Source organism: Rhinolophus ferrumequinum, chromosome 6 (assembly GCF_004115265.2).
Source record: "Rhinolophus ferrumequinum isolate MPI-CBG mRhiFer1 chromosome 6, mRhiFer1_v1.p, whole genome shotgun sequence".
Lineage (NCBI taxonomy): Eukaryota > Metazoa > Chordata > Mammalia > Chiroptera > Rhinolophidae > Rhinolophus > Rhinolophus ferrumequinum.
This window is the reverse complement of record NC_046289.1, coordinates 74366964-74390899: the sequence shown is the minus strand read 5'-3', so window position 1 is coordinate 74390899 and position 23936 is coordinate 74366964. Positions and strand designations below refer to the sequence as shown.

The 23936-nt window shown below is 43.7% G+C and overlaps 3 protein-coding genes across 8 annotated transcripts; 2 read left to right on the top strand and 1 right to left on the bottom strand.

Annotated features, from left to right (window-relative positions):
* The first annotated feature begins 5549 nt into the window (after nucleotides 1-5549).
* Nucleotides 5550-10604, top strand: TINF2 (TERF1 interacting nuclear factor 2). Of its 4 annotated transcripts, XR_004423149.1 has the most exons (10): nucleotides 5564-6108; nucleotides 6260-6364; nucleotides 6483-6584; nucleotides 6664-6771; nucleotides 6854-6950; nucleotides 7131-7587; nucleotides 7677-7741; nucleotides 7849-7940; nucleotides 8619-8797; nucleotides 10412-10530. XR_004423149.1 is itself a non-coding variant. In XM_033107213.1 (9 exons), the coding sequence occupies exons 1-9, from the start codon at nucleotides 5917-5919 to the stop codon at nucleotides 8209-8211; spliced, it is 1347 nt and encodes a 448-aa protein (XP_032963104.1). In that variant the 5' UTR covers nucleotides 5550-5916; the 3' UTR covers nucleotides 8212-8567. The 4 variants fall into 4 exon arrangements, 3 of the variants coding, with proteins under 3 accessions (XP_032963104.1, XP_032963103.1, XP_032963105.1); XM_033107213.1 differs by lacking the exons at nucleotides 8619-8797; nucleotides 10412-10530 and adding an exon at nucleotides 8074-8567 and having other exon boundaries at nucleotides 5550-6108; nucleotides 6664-6762; XM_033107212.1 differs by lacking the exons at nucleotides 8619-8797; nucleotides 10412-10530 and adding an exon at nucleotides 8074-8563 and having other exon boundaries at nucleotides 5559-6108.
* Nucleotides 8772-15555, bottom strand: GMPR2 (guanosine monophosphate reductase 2). 3 transcript variants are annotated; one of them, XM_033107217.1, is made up of 10 exons: nucleotides 15240-15555; nucleotides 14753-14866; nucleotides 14520-14639; nucleotides 12096-12179; nucleotides 11751-11924; nucleotides 10844-10925; nucleotides 10662-10768; nucleotides 10445-10487; nucleotides 9606-9765; nucleotides 8772-9407 (listed from the first exon to the last, which is right to left on the bottom strand). In XM_033107217.1, the coding sequence occupies exons 2-10, from the start codon at nucleotides 14837-14839 to the stop codon at nucleotides 9218-9220; spliced, it is 1047 nt and encodes a 348-aa protein (XP_032963108.1). In that variant the 5' UTR covers nucleotides 14840-14866; nucleotides 15240-15555; the 3' UTR covers nucleotides 8772-9217. The 3 variants fall into 3 exon arrangements, with proteins under 3 accessions (XP_032963108.1, XP_032963106.1, XP_032963107.1); XM_033107215.1 differs by having other exon boundaries at nucleotides 8804-9407; nucleotides 10445-10768; XM_033107216.1 differs by having other exon boundaries at nucleotides 8804-9407; nucleotides 10445-10768; nucleotides 15299-15555.
* A 134-nt stretch (nucleotides 15556-15689) lies between these two features.
* On the top strand, nucleotides 15690-23385 carry NEDD8 (NEDD8 ubiquitin like modifier). Its single transcript, XM_033107223.1, has 4 exons — nucleotides 15690-15835; nucleotides 22114-22161; nucleotides 22337-22419; nucleotides 23015-23385. Exons 1-4 carry the CDS (start codon nucleotides 15818-15820, stop codon nucleotides 23109-23111), a joined length of 246 nt encoding a protein of 81 aa, XP_032963114.1. The 5' UTR covers nucleotides 15690-15817; the 3' UTR covers nucleotides 23112-23385.
* Nucleotides 23386-23936: the final 551 nt, after the last annotated feature.

The following is a 23936-nucleotide window of genomic DNA, read 5'->3' as shown; positions in this document are numbered from 1 at the left end:
AATTTGCAAGATGTGGCAGGTTTAGATGGTTGATACATTTTATTAGTTTCCAGAAAGATTGAGCAGTAACACAACAGTATCTCTTTTCATTGAATACCTGGGAGAAAATGTGAGACTTTCAGATTTCTAACAACTTTGTAACTTGCTTCACATTTATTCATTTTACCCTGGTCCTTATATTTAGTAGAGCTCAAAAATGCTTGAAATCCTCAAAAACAAAAAAGGCAGGAAGGCAATGCTGTTCTCCAAACAGCTAGAGGGAAAGAAACAAATGCAGAGGGTGCTGAAACAATGTATACACATTTTAAGTAAGGAAAAAGCTATTAAAATTGTAATACTCAATATATACCGGTAACAAAAGATGAATACAAGTCACGTTTGACTTCTGCAATTACAAGAGGCGCTCAAAGTGGTTACCATCAACGTCCATACACTTCTGATTACAGTGAACTACTGCTTGAGCAATGTTGACCAAAGTGTCCACTTGTATGCATTTTTTTGGCACCTCCTGTATATGTTGAGTTCCTACTATGAGTGAAGCTCAAACTGGGTGTTTTATGAGTGTAATCTCCTCTAATTCTCTGGATGTGGGCATTAGAATCCCTGCTGTCTCGCTTAACCAGTTCTGGCCTCAGGCCTCTAGTCCGCCCCCCACTAGAATGTAAGCCCTGTAAGAGCAGGCACCTCTCTCTATCACTCATGGCTGCTTCACAGGCCATGACACACAGTAGGTACTCAATAAGTAGCTGTTGAACGGCAGATGAACTGAATCAGAGGGTGACGGGGAGTCTGGAAGTTTGGAGGAGCAGTGGAGGATTGTATTTTGGAGCATTTGTGGGAAGAATACACAATGGATGATGAGAGCAAATCTGGGAAAGAGAGAGATAAATGGGCACCCGGGGAGCTTGGTAACAACCATCAAAAGCAGAACTCTTACTGGGATTGTACCTCAGAAAATTATACCAGGGAAACCTATTTTATGCCACTTATATTTATTTATGTGAAGATTTCCTTTACATCATCCTTTATATAACAAAGTGCACTTTTAAAAATAAAATAAAAAGGTGTCCTTAGTCTTGGGTTTAAGAAATCTACTAGAGTTGCTCTCTTGGTGCCCCTGCACAGAGGCACTCATTGTCTCTGAGTCTTGGCAAACTCTTTTGGTTCTCCTGGGACACCTGGTGTACAAAGGTGATCACTAGAAAGGAGATGGGTTCTTTGCCTCAGTCGCCCAGGGTTTCCTGAGTGTAAAGAACCAGTATTCTCCGTAATTCTTTCTGCCCCAAGATTTAAAATTGGGAAGATTAGTGTGAACTATGGTAGCTTCAACTGAAGCCCAATAGCAGGGAAGGGGACTATCTTAGGCTTGGAGAACTGGACTGGATATGAGGGTCCTTGAACCCCATGTGGGTGGGTTTGATTTGGCCAAAGCCTGTAGATAATGCTGGAAGCTCCTGCAGCCTCTTGGCCCCAGAAGCAAAGTCTGGACCTGGGTGTGGCATCCTGAGAGCTTCAGTACCAACCCCTGCGGTTAGTTTTCTAAGAGGACAATGAGTAAGTAAAAGAAGTAAGTAAAATATGGCAGACCCTGTGGATAGCAGAGCTCTCCCCTAACAAGCATGGCAGCTAGAAGAAGGCCTGCCTTTTTGGTTGGAGTTTTGAAAATTTCTGGGAGAGGTGAAAACACAAAAAGGAAGATTTTTATCTTCCTGATAATAAGCCAGGTGGAACTAATGACAAATTTAAAAGCAAATTTTACAAAATATGACCTACAAATATTTCTCAGATTTCTGGATCAGACTACCGTGGTTGCACTTCATTTTTAATAAGTTAATTTTCAAAATAATGGCTAGCTTCAGCTGTTCTAAGGTCTACCCCAGAAAGGGATTTTTGTTCACAGTTGGACCAGAAGTGTTTGGGACACTCTGACTGGCAGAGTCTAGTCATGGTGGTGATTAATGGACCCATTTAACAACTATTCCATAGCTTGTGCTATGGAACATAGCACAAACCTAGTTCCTGCCCTATGGAGCTTAGCGTCTGAGAAAGAAACAGATTAAATGAAGAACTGCAGGAGACAAAGCAGAGTACATTGCTCTGAAGTTTACAGTGAAGGCATGTGACCTAACCTGATGGTGGTGGTTAGGAAAGCTTTACCTAAATAGGTGACCCTGGAGGATATGTGGGCAGGAAGGGAAGGGAGATCACTCCAGGCAAAAGAAATACCTTGTGCAAAGGTCCTGTGGTGGAAGGGAGTCTAGAAGACTAAAAAAAACTAGTCATACACCACATAGTGATATTTTGGTCAATGAAGGACCAAATATATGACGGTGGTCCCATAACATTATAATGGAGCTAATTTTCCTGTTAGAAATGGTTCAGAAGGAATATCTTTTTCTCTGACAGGACTGATACCTGTGGGGTTTGGCAATAGATTTCCTTTCACAGCACTTCAGTTTTGAGTGCACAGATTACATCCCAATCAGTCAGGCACTGACCTGTTTCAGCACACAGGAGACTGTCCCCTTAGAGCTACGTATTCAGAGGGCGCTACAGCCCTCCCAGAGCTAGCCTGATGGTCGTCAGAGTACATCGGTGTAAATTCTTTGTGGAGGGCCTAAGATCCTGCACAAGGACACAGGTCCTCAGGAGCTACCTTCATGAGGATTATGTGGCACCGCCATTTTAGTAAAAGCTTTCTGTGGTGTTGGGGAACCAGCCTATCCCTGTACTTTGGAAATATTTTCAGGTTATAATGATGTAAAGCATAGATAAGTCTTATTTTTTCCCCCATCAATTCAAGGGCCCAAAGAAAAAGCCCTTTGTGACAGATAGGGTCAATGGAACCAGTAACAAATTTCCAGAATCAAAATATTGAATCCTCAATTCTACACCCTCTGCATGTTAAATACCCCCCTTTTTAAAAATGAATACCACAAAGTTCCTTAATCTGACCACTGCTCCAACATGTAATAGTCAAAACAACATAGCCATGACAATCCCTTTTGTTCCTTCCCCTCTCCATCTTAATGTCTTACTCCTACTGATCCTCAGGCCACCTTTCACTCTCCCCTGACAGTCACTATAATGGTGATCTACCTGTATAACTGGGGGATACAATGGAAAGAACGGCACATCTCAGACCTTATTTAAGAAGTGTCTAGAGAAACAACAGGGGAGATACTAATGACCCCAGAGGAAACTTTAGCCCCTGACACCTACAACCACAGTTACCAATAAAGACAGACTAACTCCTAGTCAGGTAAACATAAAACCTCACACTAAAGGCTTATTTGCCTCAGTTCCTTTTACCCAGTACATCTGACTTTCAACAACAACAAACAAAAAACACTACGAGGAATAAATACTAAAAGATAAAAAAACACACTTTGAAGAGACAGACCAAGCATCAGAACCAGACTCAGCTATGGCAGAGATACTGGAATTATCAGACTAGAATTCAAAACTATGATCAATATGATAAAGGCTTTCATGGAAAAAGTGGACAACATGTAAGAACAGGTGAGTAGTATAAGCAGAGAGATGTAAATTAAGAACCAAAAGGAAATGCTAGAAATAAATAACACCATAACAGAAGAGTGCGTTTGACAGGCTTAGCAATAGATGGACATGGGCCAAGGAAAGAATCAGTGAACTTGAAGAAATGTCAATAGAAATTTCCAAACCTGAAATACAAAGAAAAAGAGAAAGAAAAACACAAAACAGAATATCCAAGAACTGTGGGACAATTACAAAAGGTATAGTATACACATAATGAGAAGACCAGAAGGAGAAGAAATATTTGAAGCAACAATGACTAAGAATTTACCAAAATTAATGACAGACACCAAATACAGATGGAGGAATGTCAGAAAACACTAAGCAGGATAAATACCCCCAAACAACTACACCTAGGCATATCATATTCAAACTGCAGAAAGTAAAACACCAAGAGAAAATCTTGAAGCCTGGGGTGAGGGTGGGGGGGGTGAGGGTGGGGGTACACCTCACCTGTGGAGGAGGTAGGATAAGAATGACATGAGACTTCTCTTCAGAAAGCATGCAAGTAAGAAGAGAGTGGAATGAACTGTTTAGCATTTTGAAGGGGAAAAGCCCACCAGCCTCGACTTCTGTATCCAGCAAAATTCTTTTAAAAGTGAAGGAGAAAGAAAGACTTTCTCAAACAAAAATTGTGGAAATTTGTCACCAGGAAATCTGACTTTCAAGGCATGTGAAAAGAAATTTTTCAGTAAGAAGGAAAATGATACAAGTCAGAAACTCAGATCTACATAAAGGAAGAACTTTCCGGACAGACTAAATAAAGGTAAAATTAAAAGGGAGGTAACTAGAATTTCATATACTCGTATGTCTAATTTGGGTATTTTGCGACCTCCAACTAGATGTTGACCGTGTGGATCACCTCAGAAGGCTGACCTTGGGTGGAGACAGGGAGGGATATGGGAACCATTACTCTAGGGAAGGAGATGGCCCAAGGAAAGGGTAGTTGCACTAAATCCCTATAAGGTAGTCAGGGCAGGTAATTTATTAGATCATCACAGAATACACACTGTGTGCCAGGTTCTGTACTTGGCGATGGAAATAAGTAGACACCAGGAAGGGTGACAAGGAGACAGACAAGTAAAACATTAGGAGCTGGGCCGGCCCAGTGGCTCAGGCGGTTGGAGCTCCGTGCTCCTAACTCCGAAGGCTGCTGGTTCGATTCCCACATGGGCCAGTGGGCTCTCAACCACAAGGTTGCCAGTTCAACTCCGTGAGTCCCGCAAGGGATGGTGGGCAGTGACCCCTGCAACCACCAATGGCAACTAGACCTGGAGCTGAGCTGCGCCCTCCACAACCAAGACTGAAAGGACAACTTGAAGCTGAACAGCACTCTCCACAACTAAGATTGAAAGGACAACAACTTGACTTGGAAAAAAAGAAAAAGTCCTGGAAGTACACACTGTTCCCCAATAAAGTCCTGTTTAAAAAAATAAAAAAAATTAGGGGCTGTCTGGAGTAAATGCACAGCAGAAACTGGAAAATGGAAACTATTTTATATTTTTAAAAATTACACGATACAAAAAATAAAAAGTAAAAAGAAGACACTAAACACAGAAAAGCCCCCCAAAATTACCTAGTCTCACCATCCAGAGAAAATCAGGTTAACAATCTAATGTAGCTTTTCCAACTTTTAAAAGCGGGCGCCCTCTCCTGTTTTGAAAAAGGAACTGTTAAATTCTTACTGGAAGCAGCGCTCCACCAGGGAAGGCTTCGCAGCGCTTGTTTGGGGGCTGGGATTTAAGGAATTGTATTTCAGTGGGTGATGGCGATGGAGAGAGCAAGCGGCATGATCCCCGCTTTACACATGAGGAAGTCAAACCTCAGAGAGGGACGTGATTTCTCTGCAGATTCCGCAAAGAAAGGCAGGGGCCGGGAGGGCCGACACCCGCCGTCACCTCAGCCAAGCCGCGGACGGAGGAAACTGACAGCGAGAGCAGCGGTGGGGGAGAGGTGGGGGCGGAGCCGTACGCCCGGGGGCGTGGCCTTAAGCAGCGACGTCACGCTTCCCCTCGCTGGCGGCCCATTGGTGATCCTTGCCGCCATTTTCCGGGTCAGAAAACTGGTCGGAGGAGAATCGCGGTAGCTGTCGGGTTAGAAACAACGGCGCCGTTCAAGGCAGAGCGACCTGGCACCGTTGGAGCCGGACAGCTTCTCCATTCAGGCTCCTGCCCGAATTGGGGAGAACCTCCAGAATTCTGGTGACCCATGGAAGGGCACTGAGTCGAATCGCGAAGTATCCAAGACCCCTCAAAACATTCGAGCCACAGAGGGCCATCGGAAGCCACGCCCCTAGGAGGAGTCGGAAAGCCTCGCCGTGGAGGAAGAAAGCCTACGGGCTGCCCCCGGGGCGGAGCAATGGCCACACCCCCGGGGGCCGGTCCCGCTGCTCTGCGCTTTGCAGCCGCTGCCAGCTGGCAAGTAGTCCGCGGACGCTGCGTGGAAAATTTCCCGCGAGTATTGGAATTTCTGCGATCCCTGCGCGTTGCTGCCCCTGGCTTGGTTCGCTACCGCCACCACGAACGCCTGTGTATGGGGCTAAAGGCCAAGGTATTGGAGCCAGTGGGACCTGGAAGAGTAAGAGGGGAAAGGAGCGGGATGCGAGTAGTATCTGACGAGGGCAGACCGCTTGCGGGGTGGGACCGGTTGGAAAAGGGCAACGTGCCCCGAAGTGGGGATTCTGAGTTCAGGACATTCACAGATGGTGGTGGAGATGATCCTGCAGGGCCGGCCTTGGGCCCAGGTTTTGAATGCCCTGCATCGCCACTTCCCAGAGTCTGGACCTGTAGTGCGGGACCCCAAAGCTGTGAGTAACCTCTAGAACAGTACCCACCCCGTTAACCCTTGGTGCAACAAAGTTGCTCTTCCTCCCGGCCACTGGATCCTGGTGCCCCTACCTTGTCTGTCTTCTTTCCCTTCAATAGACAAAGCAGGATCTGAAGAAGATCTCAGAGGCACAGGAAGCCTTTTGCCAGCAAGTGAAGCGGCTGGTAGAGGCCCCTGTGGATTTGGCTTCAAAGCTGCAGGTGAGGCTGGCTGGTTTGGAAGCTGTGATGTGGCTCTTTTCTCTAGTTCTCTTCTGACCTGCTTCTTTCTGCCCTGCAGGAACTTCAACAGGAGTATGGGGAACCCTTTCTGGCTGCTATGGAAAAGCTATTTTTTGAATATTTGTGTCAGCTGGAAAAAGCACTGCCTCCTCCGCAGGCACAGCAGGTTTTCCTGGGGCAAAACAGAGGGCAGAGTGCCGGGTGGTTGTATCAAGGACTGTGGTCTTCATCTCTCTCCCTGCCCACAGCTTCAGGATGTGCTGAGTTGGATGCAGCCTGGAGCTTCTGTCACTTCTTCTTTTGCTTTGAGCCAGTATGGTGTGGACATGGAGTGGCCACTGCCAGGTACCAGGACTATCTGGGAGAACTAGGAATTTGCAGGTGGAGTGTTTAGCCTGAGATCTTTTGAGACAGCCAGCCCATTACAAGGGTTACATGAGCATGAGGCACAAGAAAGCAGACTGAGTGATGTGTTACTATCTTCTTTATAAGGAACATTGTTGTGTTTCTTTTGTGTTTTTTCAGAGTGCTCTGTTGCTAATTCAGTGAACATGACAGAACCCACGGAGCAGAGTCCTCCTCAGCAACCAAGACCAGCACTCCACCACCTGCCAAAAGCCACCCCTGGCCCACACCTTCCTCAGGAACCAGCCTCAAGGATGCACCCAGAACCACTGGCTGGTCACCACTTCAGTTTGGCCCCTCTAGGCCGGCGAAGAATCCGGTCCCAGTGGGCATCCACTAGGGTAGGCCGTAAGGAGCGCCCCACAGTCATGCTGTTCCCCTTTAGGAATCTGGGTTCACCAACCCAGGTCATATCTAAACCTGAGAACAGGGAAGAACATGGGACACACATGGCAGATGCAGCAGGTGCTGTTGGTACAAGAGCAGCCTCCACTGGAAAGTCTAGGAGTCCAAATCAGACCCTGGGCGGAAGGGCTATGAAGAACCCAGTTGACCTGTCTGCCTCAGAGCAAAAGGAGTGAGTGGAACAGTTGCTTCTCCCTCCTTGCAGCACATTCCTTGCCTGGTTTCCCTTCACCCTATCTTCTTTGCTTGCTCCCACCCCAGGAATTGCTGGGATTGCCCCATGGAGTCCCTGAGACTGTCATCGCCTCCTAGGGCCAGGAAACCAGGTAGGCATCCTGAGTAAGGACTGGGACAGCCAGCCTCCTCTCTTGGGGACTCCTGAGAGCCTGTGTTCCCCTAGAAGAGTACGTTAACTCTGGTTTCCTTCCTGTAGTGTGTCTCCCATCTCCGTGCAGCCCTGTCATTACCATAGGGGACTTGGTTTTGGACTCTGATGAGGAAGAAAATGGCCAGAGGGAAGGAAAGGTGAGCAGGGAGGAGCAGAAAGCTGGGGAAGAAAGGGGATGGGGCACAAGACAGAAACCCACATGCTCCAGAATATGGAGGGCTCAAGGAATGTTTTAGATGATGATAGGATCTCCCTATTCATTCTCTGCAGGAGTTTTTGGAAAACTATGAGAAGACAAAGTTTAACACTCTGATCCCCACCTTCTGTGAATACCTCCCCGCTTCTAGCCCCAGTATCATGCCTGTCCCTTCCCATGACCATACAGACTCTAGAGCTCTAGACTCCTGATAGGACTGGGATGCCCTCTGCGCTCTGCCCTGTTTCCTTCTCACGTCTACATGCAGTTTAGTGGTAATAAAGTGAAAGCTCAGGCTTGGGTTGCCTGGCTACCTTGCCAAAATTACTTTGTAATGCTTGATAATTAAATTTGGGATTTATTAAAACACTGTGTTGGTGTGAGCAAGGGGAATTAAGGCTTCTGTAAGGTTAGTGTAGATCATTCCTTAAAACAGAACTGGCCTCTCCAAGGGCTAAAAGAATCCCTTTGCCCTTTTACTTCCCTTGGAAAGTGTTGTTCAGATGTGTCAGAAGGATTACCAGGACGAACCTGGACGGAAAATTTCCTTTTGCTATTTTGAAAATATCTGTGTGTCCTGATGCCAGAATATATACTCTGTAAATTCTCTCGCTGCTAGGTTACCTGGGGGTTGTGGTACTAGAATGAAGATGCTTCATGAGAAAAGTACTCACTGTTCTTGACTCCACGGGGTCAGTGCCATCTTCACCTGCACTTTCCCTGGAGCTGCACCCAGATGCCAGCCTTATGCAGAAAGCCCCAGAATCTCTTTAGTCATTGGGATTTCTCTTTATTGAGGTATTTAAAATATGTAACACTTCTTGAGCTTTTTAGATATTCAACATCCTATTTAATGACACTTATTAACAAAACACGATTCTAAAAGCCTACCTCTTCCAGACCACGGCCATGTACTCGTAAAACATTTAGTATGAATCAGTATCTTTTTCTTCTAATCCTCAAGAGTTGGGTCCCCAGATTCTCATTTGATTATCTTCATTTTCTCAGCTTGCCTTCCTGGCTTCCTCCCCAGTCAGTGCCCTGGGCATTTTGTGTGCAGATAGGGAAGTACAGAATTACTGCAGGAGCTCTCAGGAGCCAGACGACAGGAACTGACCAAACAATAGTAATAGTAGTTGGGATGGGAGAGGGGCCTGCTTGAGAGGCCCTGTGGCAAGGTGCTGGTGCCTTGGCTTGGCAGGGCAGAACTGCTTAGGCCTAGCTGACGTCACTGAAGATTGGATTCACCTGCTGGGTGACACGAATGAAGGTAGTTCTCCGGCTCAGCTCCTTCAGCTTAGCTGCTCCCACGTAGGTACATGTGGAGCGGATGCCTCCAAGGATGTCTCGGATGGTATGTTCCACATCCCCTTTGAAGGGCACCTGTACTGTCTTACCCTCTGAGGCCCTAGAGGAAGAAAAACTTTCTTACCGTTTGCTTCCGGTTTCCTTAAGCCCAATGACTCTTCCCAATCTCTAGCATTCAGTCCCAGTTCACCACTTTTCTCCCAGGAACTATACCATCCATCTCCCAGCAGCCATGAGTTCACCACGCTACTTAGTCACACCCTCCAGGAACCCTCAGCTCCTAGGCCTCTACACATACCTGTAGTCAGCCACGCCCCCAGCATACTTCTTCATGGCTATCTCAGAACTCATTCCATAGAAGAGCTTGTACTTCTTGCCATCCCTCTCGATGAGCTCACCACCTGACTCACTGTGCCCAGCCAACATGCCACCCAGCATCACGAAGTCAGCCCCTGCCCCTGTCAATGAAGGGTGGAAAGATGAATCTGGCCCAGGTGCCCATATGCCCACCCTCAGAAGCAACTCACACCAAATTCTCAGTCCTGACAATGATTCCAACATCTTCCTGGTTTTGTTTCCCTTCTGGCCCACAACCCACACAGGCGTGCTCTGCCCTGGCCTCTAGTCCTCAGTGGGCCTCACCTCACCGAGAATTTGAAAAGAGCTGCAGAAGATTCCCTGCCTGGTTTTACTCTCTCCTTTCTGCTGCTTTTGCCATCTTCTGGTCATTTCTTTTTACTGTGCCCAGCTGAACAAGACTCACTGTAGATGTCCCTACAGCAAAGGTCTCCAACTTTAGTGTGAGCAAGGATCACCTGGGAAGCTGTGAAAAATGCAGATCTGCAGCCCCACTCCCCGGAGCCAGATTTTGTAAATCTGAGGTTCAGGCATTTACACTGTCCAGCAGTCCAGGGGATGGTGCAGATGGTTCTGGCCCACACTTGGGAAAGTCCATAGCAGTCTCAGGATCTCCCCAGCTGGCTTACCACAGGTGACTACAGGCTTCATGGTCACTAATTCATATTATGAAAGAATCTGAACAGCTTCCTCAGCCTTTCTTGGCCTGATCCTAGACCCTCAGAGGTGACTCATCCTCTTCTACAGGATCCTCCTTCTGTGCCCTCCCAATGTCCTTACCGAATGCCTTGGCCACATCTCCAGGACAGCTGCAGCCTCCATCCTGCAAAGTAAGGAGCACTGTCGGGACAGCATGGATTTCCCAAGCCCTCTCAGCGATGTCCCAACTGCCCACCTCAAGCTGACAGGAACCTAGGAGTCCTGATCCACCTCTATCAAAGCTCCCATGGACGGCAGAAAGCCCAGATGTTTGGCATCCCCTGCCCTTGGGCCTTACTGAAATGATGTGGCCTTTGAGGCCGTGAGCAGCATCTGCACACTCCATCACTGCACTGAGCTGCGGATACCCCACTCCAGTTTTCTTCCGGGTGGTACACACAGAGCCTGAGAAGAATGTGACAAGGATGAGAGTGAAGTGCTCCACAGATGTCTACCAATGACCCCAATGAGCCAGCTTACCTGGTCCAATTCCCACTTTGATGATGTCAGCCCCAGAGAGGATCAGCTCTTCCACCATCTCTCCTGTTACCACATTCCCTGCCTGAGACAGAGCCATCAAGATAGCATTCTTAGGGTCAGAAACAAAGAGGCGGTTGCATGCTCTTATATGTAACATGCCAGGACCACGACCTTCCAACATTATTACAAAAGTGTACCTGAGTTCCCTCTACTGAGCCCTCTGAGGGCTTTTAGACTAGCCACTTCAAAGGACCCTGCTTCCCCAGCTGAGGTAAAAGGGTTAGTGGCCAGTGTCACTGTTGGACTAGGGTCAAGCTGGGGTCCAACTCGACCAAAATCAAATCTGATTTACGGTATATTTATCTCCCGCTCCCTACCAAGAAACCCACACATGTCCTTCCCTTAAATTGTTATATCATAAAACCTCTCTGCCTTAGGGAAAGATAATGGTAATGCAGGTTAAATATCCATCTATACACCTGTATTTGCTTCTGATGGAATGAACAGAGAGACCCCTCAATGCTGTGAAGAAAAGGAGGCCTTGTCACCACTCCCCTAAGCTTGTAAAAAAATAAAACGTAATATGACTGGAGTACCATGTCCATTTCAGTGGGCCAGGTGTATATATACCACAGGTACATACAATGCCTAAACACATCATGGTTTGCTGAGTGATGTCAGGGACACTGAATTTACAAAGACTATGTATCAAGGGTCAGAGATTGCAAAGACCAATAAACAAACATTTTAAGCGTAACCATGGATAATCACCCAGTGACATGATTAAGTGGACTAGGAAAATCATAATGCAGCAGAGGAGAAATGAACTGACGTAACAAAATGGAATGACATGAAAAAGTGGAAGAAGGAGAGGAATGTACCAACTAAGACGGTAAGAGAAACATACCATGATGGTGTGTTTAGGGAAGCACTTCCGCACATCCTTTACAAATTCAACGAAGTGTTCAGAGTAGCCATTTGCCACGTCCAGGCATATGTATTTCACCTGGGGAATAGCTTCCAGGATCTGTTCCAGCTGCTCAAAGTCAGAAGAACCTGTGCCTGAGCTGGCAGCCAAGTGCTGTAAAAGAAAGTGGGCAATGGCATGGGAGGCATTAGACAGCCTACGGCATGTCAAAAGGGACCTGATGAGCAGCCAATGCGTGGGGAGGTAAGAGCTGATCCCCGGGAAGCCAAAAAAGATTCCTGGAAAACTGGGATAAGGAAGGGATCAGGGGAGGACCAGTATTACCTCAAGACAGTCAGGATTCTGGCTGGCAAACTCTTTCCACTGCTCGAGGCTGTAGTGTTTATGGACAGCAGTGAAGAGGGAGAACTAGAGAGAAGAAAGAGAGCCATCAAAAACGAGAGAACTTTATTAGGATCTCTTTTTCTAGAAAGAGACCTTTATACTATTCTATCTGAGGGAGAAAAGCACTGATGTCTGGAAAAAGCAACTTGAACTTGGGTTGAGCTTGGATTTTAGTTCAACCATTATTCTCCCTACAAATCCCAGGAGAGCTTTTTACCATAAGCTATCGTGTTTCCCTTGAAAATAAGACCTAGCTGGACAATCAGCTCTAATGTGTCTTTTGGAGCAAAAATTAATATAAGACTCAGTCTTATTTGCCTTGTCATATAATACCCGGTATAATATAATATAATTAATATAGTATAATATACCAGGCCTTACATTAATTTTTGTTCCAAAAGACACATTGGAGCTGATTATCCAGCGAGGTCTTATTTTCAGGGAAACGGTAGTACTGTCAAACACTCCCACCAAAGTACTAAGTCATCTGGATTGGATTTTACCTGCCAGCACAAACAGTGCTGCTGATTTAAAAGGTGACAAGGACAAGCTGTTGGGGTAGTGGGACAAGCAGTGGACAAGAAAGAACCATGAAGAGGCTGGACAGAGACTATACTGCCTACACTGACTCAGCCCTCTAGTAGAAGAACTAACCTATTTTTGGTATCTCTGGTCAATTCAGTAAGTCTAAATGCTCACAAAAGGTAAGGCCTCAAGGTTAATGAATCCAATAAGATGTTACCCCGTCCTTTCTCCATGTCCACTGGGGTAAAGGACAAATTTTCTTGAGACACGGACCAACCCGAAAGGTCTATTTCATTTAGTCTATTTCAGCCAGCCAAGTTCAAGGATATAATGGTTCATCTGATTTGTATTCCCTAGCTCAACAGATTGCAAACAATATACCAATACTTTGAGAAAGGTATTCAAAGGCCACTGTGAATGCTGACGTTTACTTTAAAAGTGCAGGCATGCAAACAGACAGGAGACAGCAGTTGACTGAGACAGCACAAATCTTGCAGCTGGCAAGAAACCCAAGGAAGTCATGTATCAGCCAGCAGTAAGAAAGTGTTATTGTTATACTCACTCAGAAATCATCATCAACACTACTTAGCTAAAGCTGGTATTGAATTCTGCTTTCTCAGCAACACTCTGACATCAACGTAACAACAACAAAAAAATCACTCTAGGAGATCAGCAGGACTTGGAGATATATGGGCATAGTGTGGCATGATGAGCACATCCAATTACATACCAAGGTAGAGATCTAGAAAAAGATGCTTGCTTGCATCCAACCTCTTTATTATGACTGTGAGACTTGGCTCTATCTCTAAAATCTGATTTCCTTAGCACTCATCAGCAGTACTGAAAAGCCAGTCTCAACATAAAACATCAAGACTGTGCCCACAAAGTCTATGTATTGCAGCATGTCTGCTGACACAGAAGTCAGATTCACCATTCCTCAACTCTATTGGACAGGGCAGGTGGGCAATGGGCAACAGCAAGATTCCTAAATAGTTACTGCATGGCAACAGCACTACAGGACTAAAACTATATCAACCTCAAAGAAATGACAGCAGACATTCCACAAAGACTTACAGCAATCAACAACAGAGAAAGGGAGAAGTCCTTAAGGCCCACAGAGCCATAGGCGGGAGCAGAATCCACCAACCAGGACTATAACCAGAAGAGTGCATATGTTGTCAGAGTGCCCACAGTAACTAGCTACCTTCTCAGCTACAAGTATAGAAGCAGGTACATTACTGACAGGAGCAGCATCTTCTATTTTGAAAGTGAACAATAACCTGTATATAAGAAAAACACATTACATTTTGGGCACATCCCAGAAACTCCCAGGAACCTAGGACTTAAAGAGTATTTTTTTTAAAAAAAAGAAAAAGGATAGCAGGCATAAAAGAAAAATTAATAAGCTTCTTCTCTCAAGGATCTTCTAGTTAGGAATTTTTGAATGCTCAAACTGTTATTTAATTTCTGAACTAAAATCGTGAATGCTTAGTTTCCTAACAGTGGTGTGACTGGAGAGATGCATGTGATTTGGAGGGGGTGACCTGGGTAGTGCGAAAAGTTGGCAAGCTGTATGAACTGCTAGACAGGAGAAAAGGGAAAGTTCTATTATATATCAGAAAAATGGGGGCAAAACTTACTTGGAATCATATTAACTCATATGGCTCTTTGAACTTAACATATGAAGGGGCCTTAGTACTGGAGAAAAGAGGAAAATGGAGCATCTGGGCTCTTAATTGCCAGAGAGTTGATCTGGGATGGGGGTGGGGATGCAACTATCTCTGCAGTCAGCCCACATAACTGGACACCATTGAGGACGTGGCATAAGAGAAGTCCTACCTTACAGAGAACCTTGGCCATCTCAAAGGTGCCAACAGTATCCATATTGGCAGCAATGATGGGGATCCCAGTGTACATCTGCTTTGAGTTTCTAAACGCAAAGGATCTTGTGAGATCTACCTGCAGATACGAACAGGAAAATGAGCACTTCGTTCATACAAAAACAAGTATTGCGCAAAGACAAGAGCCAGGAATCTTCCTCAGTCCTGGCCCACCAGGGGAAGCAGACTCACCTCACTTCGAGACTTAAGGGTACTGCGTTTGGGCCTCAACAAGACATCCTTAAAGTCCAGTTTGACGTCGATGTCGATATGAGGCATGACGGGGGCCTAGGGGAAGCGACCAATCTGAGGGATGGAAGGTAGGAAAAGTCATGAGGGCGGAGTTGAATCAACAGCAAGTCTTAATACCCTGTTAGGGCTGGCAGCAGGGCTCATCTCTCCCCTTGCTTAAATTGCGGAAAGTCGGGGCACTGGTCGAGGCACGGTCACTGAAGACTGCCACCTCCGACCCGTCCCATGGTTGCAATTATCCTCGATGTCTCCATCCCAGGGAGAAGAACTGGGATGGAGTCGTGAGTGACTCTAAAAAGGTGCATTCCTTATCCCACTACTCTTCCTTGTCCTGCCCCTGCAAAAAGTAATTTGAAGTGAGAGGCTGATTTGGGGCGAGAAGGAATGGAGGGGTCCTATAACCATCTTCCGGAACAGGGGTACTCACTTCCTGTCGCCGTGGCCAAGGTGGCAGTTGACCGAAGCTCCCCTTGCTAAGCAACTAACCTCGTGCAGCCCCACTAAGCCCTGTGGGCCACACCAACAGGTTCCGCTAATAGCCGGCGAGAACGATTAACCGAGGAATTCCAACTCCGGCCGTGGTCGCGCGAGGCTTTCTGGTTAACAGAGTTCACACAATGAGGTTGCCGTTGGATCCCAGGGGCAGAAGACTACAACTCCCAGGGTGGAACGCGCGGAGCTGCCCCTGGCATGATGGGAGTAGTAGTTCGTTTCGCCCCTCTTTTTCCATTAGACCCGGCTCTCTAGGGACTTCCCGTATCACGGAGGCATCATCTCTGTTGTAACTAAGCTGTCCGTCTTCTTTTAATTTACGACGCCATTGAAACCAAAGGCGGGAGCATTCCCGAGACTTTCGGGAACCCCGGGGTAAGAAGGGGGGGTGGAGCCAGACAGTGACCCGGAAGCAGAAGTGACTCCCACAGGCGGAGTGCTGTGAAGCGACAGCGGCGATCGCAGCGGTAGAAGCAGCAATTTATCTGTGTGCAGCTTCAAACTGGGAGGAAGATGCTAATTAAAGTGAAGGTGGGAGCACCTCCAGCCTTGCCAAGACGCAGTGGTAGTGGGCTGGCCGCTGTGCCTAACGGGAGAAGGGAAACCACGCCTTTCCCTAGCCTGGAGGGCGCTGACAGCCTCGGGGCTCCGCGCGAGGGGTGATGGGAAGTAGGGGGACCCCAGAAGGTTTTGATTGCTCCGGGCTGGCCCAGCCAGACGACCACTGGGTCTCTGCCATTCCTGCTTTCTCGCCAGAACCGTGCTATGACCCAGACGGAGGCCTCCTTTGTCCGGGGTCTCGCTGTATTCGAACCCCCGAGGTCAGAGAGAAGGCTTGATTGACTCCCTTTTCTCTTAGATTCTTGGAATAAGTTTTGATCTCCAGTCTTCATGCCTGGGTTACCTGCTCCTCCGTAACATAGGCTGCCTCCGAGCACAGCACAATAACGTTAGCCTGGGGAACCGGGGGCCTCCCAGGGACTAGACTGTAAGCTTTTGCTGGTTGTCGCCAAGATGTAGTAGTATTTCAGCCAGCCTTCAGGAACCAAAGCATTGAGTGTGTTCAATCAGCACCTGCCTTTCAGAGCCAGGCATCCTGGACCAGCCTCACTGGGCAGGTTAGTTACCAGTGCCCTAGTTCTCGGTACTAGCAGTGTTTCCTTCTTTTCCATCTCTAAACTCCCGTGATGTTTCACCAATGCCCAACCCTCATTAGTCCTATCTGCTATTTCCTCTTTTGTACCTGCAGACAGAGAGACAAAAACTAATTGATGCACTGCAACATTAGTTTTGTTTCTTTGGTTTGTTTGTTTTTACTGCTAAGTAAGTCTGTCGTTATTTCATCAGCTCCTTAGTGTATTTACCATACATAATAGCCATTCTTAATCTCTTCAGTCTTTCCAAACCGCCTTTTGGCTAAGGATTGAGGCCAAACAGCATGGCCAAATATCATTGTTTTTCAAACTGAGTAGTGACTTATAAAAGAGTCACTAATTGTGAAATCAATTTAATGGGTTGCGAGCAACATAAAATAAAGAAGAAAGATAATAATATCAGGGTATACTGCTGGGAAAGGGTATTTTGTGAATTTTCATTTTATATGTATATTACACACGTGTGTGTTACTAGTTCATATGTATTTCTTAGTGTGGGTCACTGTCAAAAAAGTGTGAGAAACACTAGCAGATGAATGCTTTTATCTTCTTTTTAATGCATAAGGTTTCTTGTGTCCCCTTAATAATCTCTTAGTCCACAGCACAGGTTTTTGTAAACTTTTTTGGTGTTCCGTGTTTTGTAAACTTTTTTAAAAATCTCAGTCTACACGAAAAAATTTACCTCATGCCTCAGACAGACACAAAAAACTTAACTATGTAAGATGTGTTCTGATATTTTCAATTCTAAGTTCATTTCATAACCCACTGATGGTTGAGACCTGCAGTTACAAAAAAAATACTTTGTTATAGATGGGCTTCTCAACTTAAAAGTGCATAAGAATCACCTGGGGATCTTGTAAAGATACTGATTCTAATTCAGTGGTTCTGGTTCTAAAATTGTCAGTCTCCTTTCCTGAAACACTTTCTTTTCTGCCTTTAAAGAGATTTCTCTGTCTTCTATCTCTCTTATCTCTCTTCTTTTTTGTTTGCTGCATTTCTTCATATGTTAAATACCTATGGGAGCAATTAGTTTACTATTAATTACTATACAAATGATAGGTTATATTGGCAGGTCTCCTTTGTGAATTACTCATTTTTCAACTTTTGTCTCCATGTAGCTGACTTCTCCCAAATCTCTTTCTGCAATCCTTTACAAATCCATCTGTTTAAATCTTCTCTTGATGCCTCATCTTCGTCCTTCTAAAATTAAATACATCATCTCCTGTCTTAAGCCGTCTCCCCAATACTCATCTCATATATTGATCCTATCAATCTACCAGGTATCAAGAACTCAGTTCTTTAGAGTCATTTTTCTCTTACAGAACTTAATTTTTCCGTTGATACCTCTTTTTGCTTGATTTTCTTTGCATTCCCATTACCTTTATTCTGGTTTTGGGATCTCATTAACTTATGTCTTTATTTCTCTGTAATCCCTCCAACCAGGTTTTCTTGCCCCCGTATCCCCTCTAAAGTTTAGAGTCTAAACCAAGAAATGATGTACAAAATCATAATGTACAGATCTTTAAACTTCTTTTTCGTCATATTACTCTCTAACCCCAGATCCTGCATATTGGTACCCTCTTAGCAGATTACTTTGGGCAACTATCTTTACCATCTAAGCCCCAGTTTTCTCATTCATTTTTTGTTAACATAGCATAAAACACAAAGTTCTTAAAGGTTCAGTTCAGTGAGTTTTTAACCACATACACACCCATGTAACCACAGATCTAGAACATTTTCACCCCTATGCTCAGAAAGTTTCCATAGGTTAGTTTTGCTTGTTTTAGAACTTCGTATAAATGCAATTATACAATATATATTTTTTGTATATTACATAATGTATATTTTGTATATTATATAATGCTGCTTTCACTCAGCATTATGTCTATTTTCGTGTGTATCTGTACTTCCTTCTTATAAATAGTATTCCATTGGATGACTATATCACAATTTATTTATCACATTCTCCTGTTGATGGACGTTTTGGTTGTTTCCAGTTTCTGGCCATTATGAATAAGGCTCCTATGAACATTGTTACACAAGTCTTTTTGTGGACATATGTTTTCATTTCCTTTGGATAAACACCTAGGAATGGAATTAGTGGATCATGTGGTAGATATATATATTGAAAAGAAACTGCCAAATAGTTATCCAAGGGATTACACCATTTTACATTCTCACTTGCAATGAATGAATATTCCAGCTGCTTTGCACCCTTGCTAACTTTTAGTCATGTCAGTCATTTTTATTTTAGCTATGATAGTGGGTGTGAAATGTTACTTACCTCTTTCAGGTCTAAATTAATCAGCATTGATTTTTCACTCACCATAGCAATTTATCATTGTATTTTGTATTTGGACAATAATATTCAGTATGGCAGTTCCTTGTACATAGGTTTGTTCTATTAATTGTATGGCTCATTGTTTCTTGGTTGTAAATCTTCACTTGAAAAAGATTGTTGGCAAAGGCTGGATCGCTTTCTTTTTTTATATCCCTTCCTTTTGTAAAGCAGTACTATGTTGGGCTTTGATTCATCATAGACTTGTTAAGTAGTATTGAATGCTTTCCTTGGTCACATGACCAGATTTGAGGGAAGAAACCCAGTATGGCATGATATATCAAGTATATCTTTAAAAATTGTTCAATTACTTTTTAATTATGGACGATTTCAAACATACAACAGCACAGAGAAGGACACAATGCACCCTTTACCCTGCTTCAAAAACTGTCATCTTATGGCCAATCTTATTTATATTCACCATCTCTCCTTACCTGATGTTTTATGTAAATCCCAGTATATGTTATTTATACATGTTTCTGTATTTATCTATAGAAAAAGAACTCTTTTCTTCAACATAACCATAATTATCACACTTAAAAAATTAACAGTGATTTCTTACTGTCATCAAATTTACCCTATTGTCTCATTTGTATTTTACAGTTTGCTTCCATCTGGATCCCACTAATATACATTGCAGTCGGTTAATATGTATTTTAAGCCTCTTTAAATCTGTAATGTCCACTTTTCCCTATTTTTCTTGTTGAATGAACTAGGTTGTTTGTCCCTTAGAGTTTCCTACAGTTTGAATTTTGCTGATTACATCTCCATGTTGTCTTTTAATATATTTCTCTCCACCCTGAGGACTGTGATTTTCCCTTTATGTTTGTACCATAATTTATTTAACCTTCAATTGTTTGATATTTAGATTATGTTTCTAGTTTTTCAGTATCAAGGGCTGCAATAACCATTGTCGCAGGTATATTTTTGGTCATAGTCATGATTATTTTTCTGTAAGTATTGTTGTTGGGAGGCCATATTGCCAGATTGCTCTCTGGATACATTTTTGGGCTTCTACAGTTAATTTCAGAAACAAAGGGCTAGTCCTAGAGTTTTAAATTTTACATTTTTAAAAAATGTCATAAGGTCTAAGTATCTTACTCTTGGGAGAGCAGTTTTAGGCCTTCTCTTAGAATCTTTTTTACTCTTTAAAATTTTTTATTAAATCAGAATGAATTTTTGTTTATTAATATTCATGTGATAAAGGAATATATTTTTATTAGAAATTTAAATAGTACTGATAAGTGGAGGATTAGCGTAATTAACCCTCCCTCAGTCCTACTCCCCTTCTCAAAGACAATCACTAGTATAAGAGATACGTATACTTTTAATCCTTTCTCCGATATAGATATATATACATACCTATCTATATAACTACATATAGAAAGTAACATATAATTATACTCGTTAGCTCTTTCCATGTTAGTGTATAAATTATTGCAAAATAAATGTATCATTCTATGGATGTACCATAGTTTAATACTTTTCTTCTTACGAGGCATTAGGCTATTTCGAGTGTTTTGTTTTTATAAAAGGTAACGTCACATATTCCTCTTTGGATGTGTGCTCAAGTTTTTCCTTCAAGTTACTTACCTAGAAATCTAATTGTCTCGTTGAAGAGTCTTTGCATTTAAAGTGTTAAGATCAATAAAATGAAATGATTTGTGGACAACACAGAATTACATACTTCATTTTGTCAGGAGGGGGTCTAAAAAATTACCAAATATTTTGTCACTGTCATTTCACAAAAGGACATTTTAACACCTGAATCAATTTAGTTTCATTAAAATCTCATTGCTGTCAGTGCTTTTCTCATAGACTGTTGAAAATTTTTACACAGACCAGCTTGGGTTGGGGTAGAAACTTGAGAATCGTAATTTACTCTTTTGTATCCTAACAGGTAAATCCAAGGGAGTTGCTCTCTCATTTTTGGAAATACTATATACCTAGGACTGAACCATTCTTGTAGTTGAGAAATTAGGCCCTAAGTACTTTCTTCATGCTGGTCTATGTGAATACTATTACTGGAAACCATATGTTATTTCGTGAACCTATCACAGGAGCATACTTTGGGTCCCAATACTAAACCATCCAGACTCAGTTAGGCAATACTGAGTCCAGAGCTAAGAGCTGAGGTTCTGGGGCCAGAGAGTCTGTGTTTGGATCCACACTCTACTTTTGATTTCATAGGCATGCTTTTTAACCAGTCCAAATCCCATTTTTCTCTTCTATAAATTGGTGATAGCGATAAAATATGTCTCAGAAATATTTGCAAGAATTAAATGTATCCATGCGTGTATGACACTCAGCATAGTTTCTGATTCTTAGAAAGTCTTCAGTAAACGCTGGCTGTGATCATAACGTGATCATCGGTGTATTTAGCCCTTCCACAAATCTTTCTTATTGCTTATATGTCAAATACTGTGCACTGTGCTTAGAGTAGAACAATCTCTGTCCTTTAGGAAGTTGGAGAGTTTGACACTTAAACAACTAGCTGTAATGGGTATTAAAGTGCATTGGGAACAAGTCATCGATCTTATTTTAAAGGGTCCTTGAAGGTATAAGAAAGAGTAGGGGAGGGTATGGCAATAAGGAATACAGTAAAAGCAAAGAAATTCCCCTAAATTAGGCCATGCATGGTGTATTTGAGGTCTGGATTACTGTAGATTGGTGTGGATATGAACTTTAAGAACAAGGATGGATGGGAAATTAGATTGGATAGAGCACAGCATTTTTAAGTGTACAATCAGTATATTGTGTTTGGATATCAGCAGCCCTTAGCCTATGGAAGAAGTCAAGAAGACCAGAGCTGCAATTTAGAATTTAGGTAAAAGTCTGAAGAAGATAGGGAGAATAGAATGTTGAATTCTAGTATTACTTAAAAGCTGGTCGGAGGTAATCTCTGGTATCCTTGAAAATTCTTTGAATTATCTGTATGTTAATTTCTATCATTGATATATAAAACGAGGTCCTTCTGATTTAAAGGAATACTTTTCTTGGGACACTTCTCATAGCTGTCTCATGCAAAGGAATGCCAGTATTCTCAAGGATTCTAGTGGGGTAAGATGGGAAGTGTAAGATGACTTCCCATCAAGGTCAAATGGTCCCCAGAATCTGCCCTATCAAAGTTGTCCACAGCCTAAAAATGTTTGATGAATACAGGTATGGTCAAAGCCTTCTGATTCTTCAAAGCAGCTTTGCTGAGAATGTGCATCTCTCAGAAGGTAGTAGGTCCCAGAGACTAGAACAGGACATTTTACCTAGAAGACAGATTGTATATTAGGCTGCAGGACTCATGAAACCCTTGCCTGTTTCAGACGCTGACCGGAAAGGAGATTGAGATTGACATTGAACCCACAGACAAGGTAGTGTATGCCCAACACCTCCTCATGCCTGTCTTCCTGCGTGTACTTTTGTTTGGATATGCTGATGAACTTAGTCCTCTGCGTTCATGCTGTCTGCATAGCTCTTGTTCTTTCCACTTCCATAATCCTACCCCTACCTACCACGGGTAGCCCCTGACTACTTGTACCCCTAAAGGTGGAGCGAATCAAGGAACGTGTGGAAGAGAAAGAAGGAATCCCCCCACAGCAGCAGCGGCTCATCTACAGTGGTAAACAGATGTGAGTTTGGAGTGGGACTGAGGGTGTGGTAATCTTATGTGAAGATGGGGGAGCAGATACTGCAGGAGAAGCAGACCTGCGGCTTTTTATTGGTGGCTTAGACCCTTTGGCAATTTGTGAACCCCTTCTCAGAATAAGATTTTTGCAGACACAAAATAAAATACATAGAATTACAAAAGAGACTAAGTATATTGACATACAGTTATCAAAATACTAAAAAGGCAAATCTGTAACATAATAATATATATGCTTTTTTATTAATACATTAAGATCTAATGGTGGGTCTAATAACTACCATAATTTTGAAATATTTTCAAGGTACCTGTAAACAATTGTAATGTGACATTAAAATATCTAATTTCTACTGTTAGCAGATTACCCATATTTCTAATACCACTGTGGGCTTGTGTCTGTGTTCAAAAATTTTTTAAATATCAATTTCAGGTAGGGATTAGTAAAAATAAAGGTGTCATTTTTTTTCCTCATCTGAGTTCATAGACCCCCAGAGAGATCCATGAAACCCAGGTTAAGAACCTTGTTCTAGATGGTATTTCTAATGCTTTTTTTTTTTTTTTTTAACCTCCTTTTCTTGCAGGAATGATGAGAAGACAGCAGCTGATTACAAAATCCTTGGTGGTTCAGTCCTCCACCTGGTGTTGGCTCTGAGAGGAGGAGGTGGTCTTAGTCAGTGATGGACCCTCCTTCCATTTTACCTCCTTCCCCTGTCCCTCGTAATGAGGCATCATACGTCCTCTCATTCTCTGGGACACCAGAGCCACTGCCCCCTCTCCTGGATGCCCAGTCTTGTGTGTGTACTGGTAGGAGACTGTGAGGACCCCAGAATGCAGTGTTCCTGGCCCAGAGGGCCTTTGCTGGGTATTGGGGTTTAGTTTGCAGTCCTGTGTATTTCCCTCTCTTACGTCTGTGTCCCTGGTTGTCAATAAAATATTTCCTGGCCTCTTGGAATCTTTCTTCTATTGCACAAATATGACTGAAATCAAAATGGACCTAATGCACACCCAGTTATACCAGACTGAAGGAGTGGGACAATGGAAGAGATTGTGCCTATAGAATGATTGCCAGACTCTAGAAATGCTATTCTCAGTGACAGGCGTGTGCTGGAGCCAGCTCTTCCCAACTCAGGAGAGCTAATTATTGGCATCTCTTCTCAGACCTATGTGAAGAACTTCATATCGGTAGCTTAAAATTGGCTGTGGTAGGAATTTTTACAGAAATTGGCAAACAATACAAATTGGTCCCTACCCAAAGTAGTTGTTACACAGCTACCAGCATACTCGTGGTGTGGGTGGTAGAAATCAGGAGAGGGAGTTCTCTCCCATTGTAGCCATACTGGACATTTGGGCCTGGTTTGAGAGAGGCCTCTAGGTTTTTGCAGACACCACCCACGTTCCTTACTGCTGGAATATTGCTGAGGGCTCTGGGCTCTACACTGTGGAGACAGGCTGATACGGACAAAGGTTGAGTGAGGAGTGACAAGCTATGATGGGTCACTTGGG

What these genes read in the sequence shown, in the direction of transcription:
- TINF2 (XM_033107212.1), top strand. Translation starts at nt 5,917, where the DNA reads ATGGCCACACCCCCGGGGGCCGGTCCCGCTGCTCTGCGCTTTGCAGCC. An exon ending in CTCCTCCGCAGGCACAGCAG is followed by an intron (nt 6,772 to 6,853) that starts GTTTTCCTGGGG and finishes CCCTGCCCACAG; the next exon opens with CTTCAGGATGTGCTGAGTTG. An exon ending in ATGGCCAGAGGGAAGGAAAG is followed by an intron (nt 7,941 to 8,073) that starts GTGAGCAGGGAG and finishes CATTCTCTGCAG; the next exon opens with GAGTTTTTGGAAAACTATGA.
- GMPR2 (XM_033107215.1), bottom strand. Translation starts at nt 14,839, where the DNA reads ATGCCTCATATCGACATCGACGTCAAACTGGACTTTAAGGATGTCTTG. An exon ending in CCCTTAAGTCTCGAAGTGAG is followed by an intron (nt 14,640 to 14,752) that starts GTGAGTCTGCTT and finishes TCGTATCTGCAG; the next exon opens with GTAGATCTCACAAGATCCTT. An exon ending in TCCCTAAACACACCATCATG is followed by an intron (nt 10,926 to 11,750) that starts GTATGTTTCTCT and finishes GCTCTGTCTCAG; the next exon opens with GCAGGGAATGTGGTAACAGG.
- NEDD8 (XM_033107223.1), top strand. An exon ending in ACATTGAACCCACAGACAAG is followed by an intron (nt 22,162 to 22,336) that starts GTAGTGTATGCC and finishes GTACCCCTAAAG; the next exon opens with GTGGAGCGAATCAAGGAACG. An exon ending in ATCTACAGTGGTAAACAGAT is followed by an intron (nt 22,420 to 23,014) that starts GTGAGTTTGGAG and finishes CTTTTCTTGCAG; the next exon opens with GAATGATGAGAAGACAGCAG.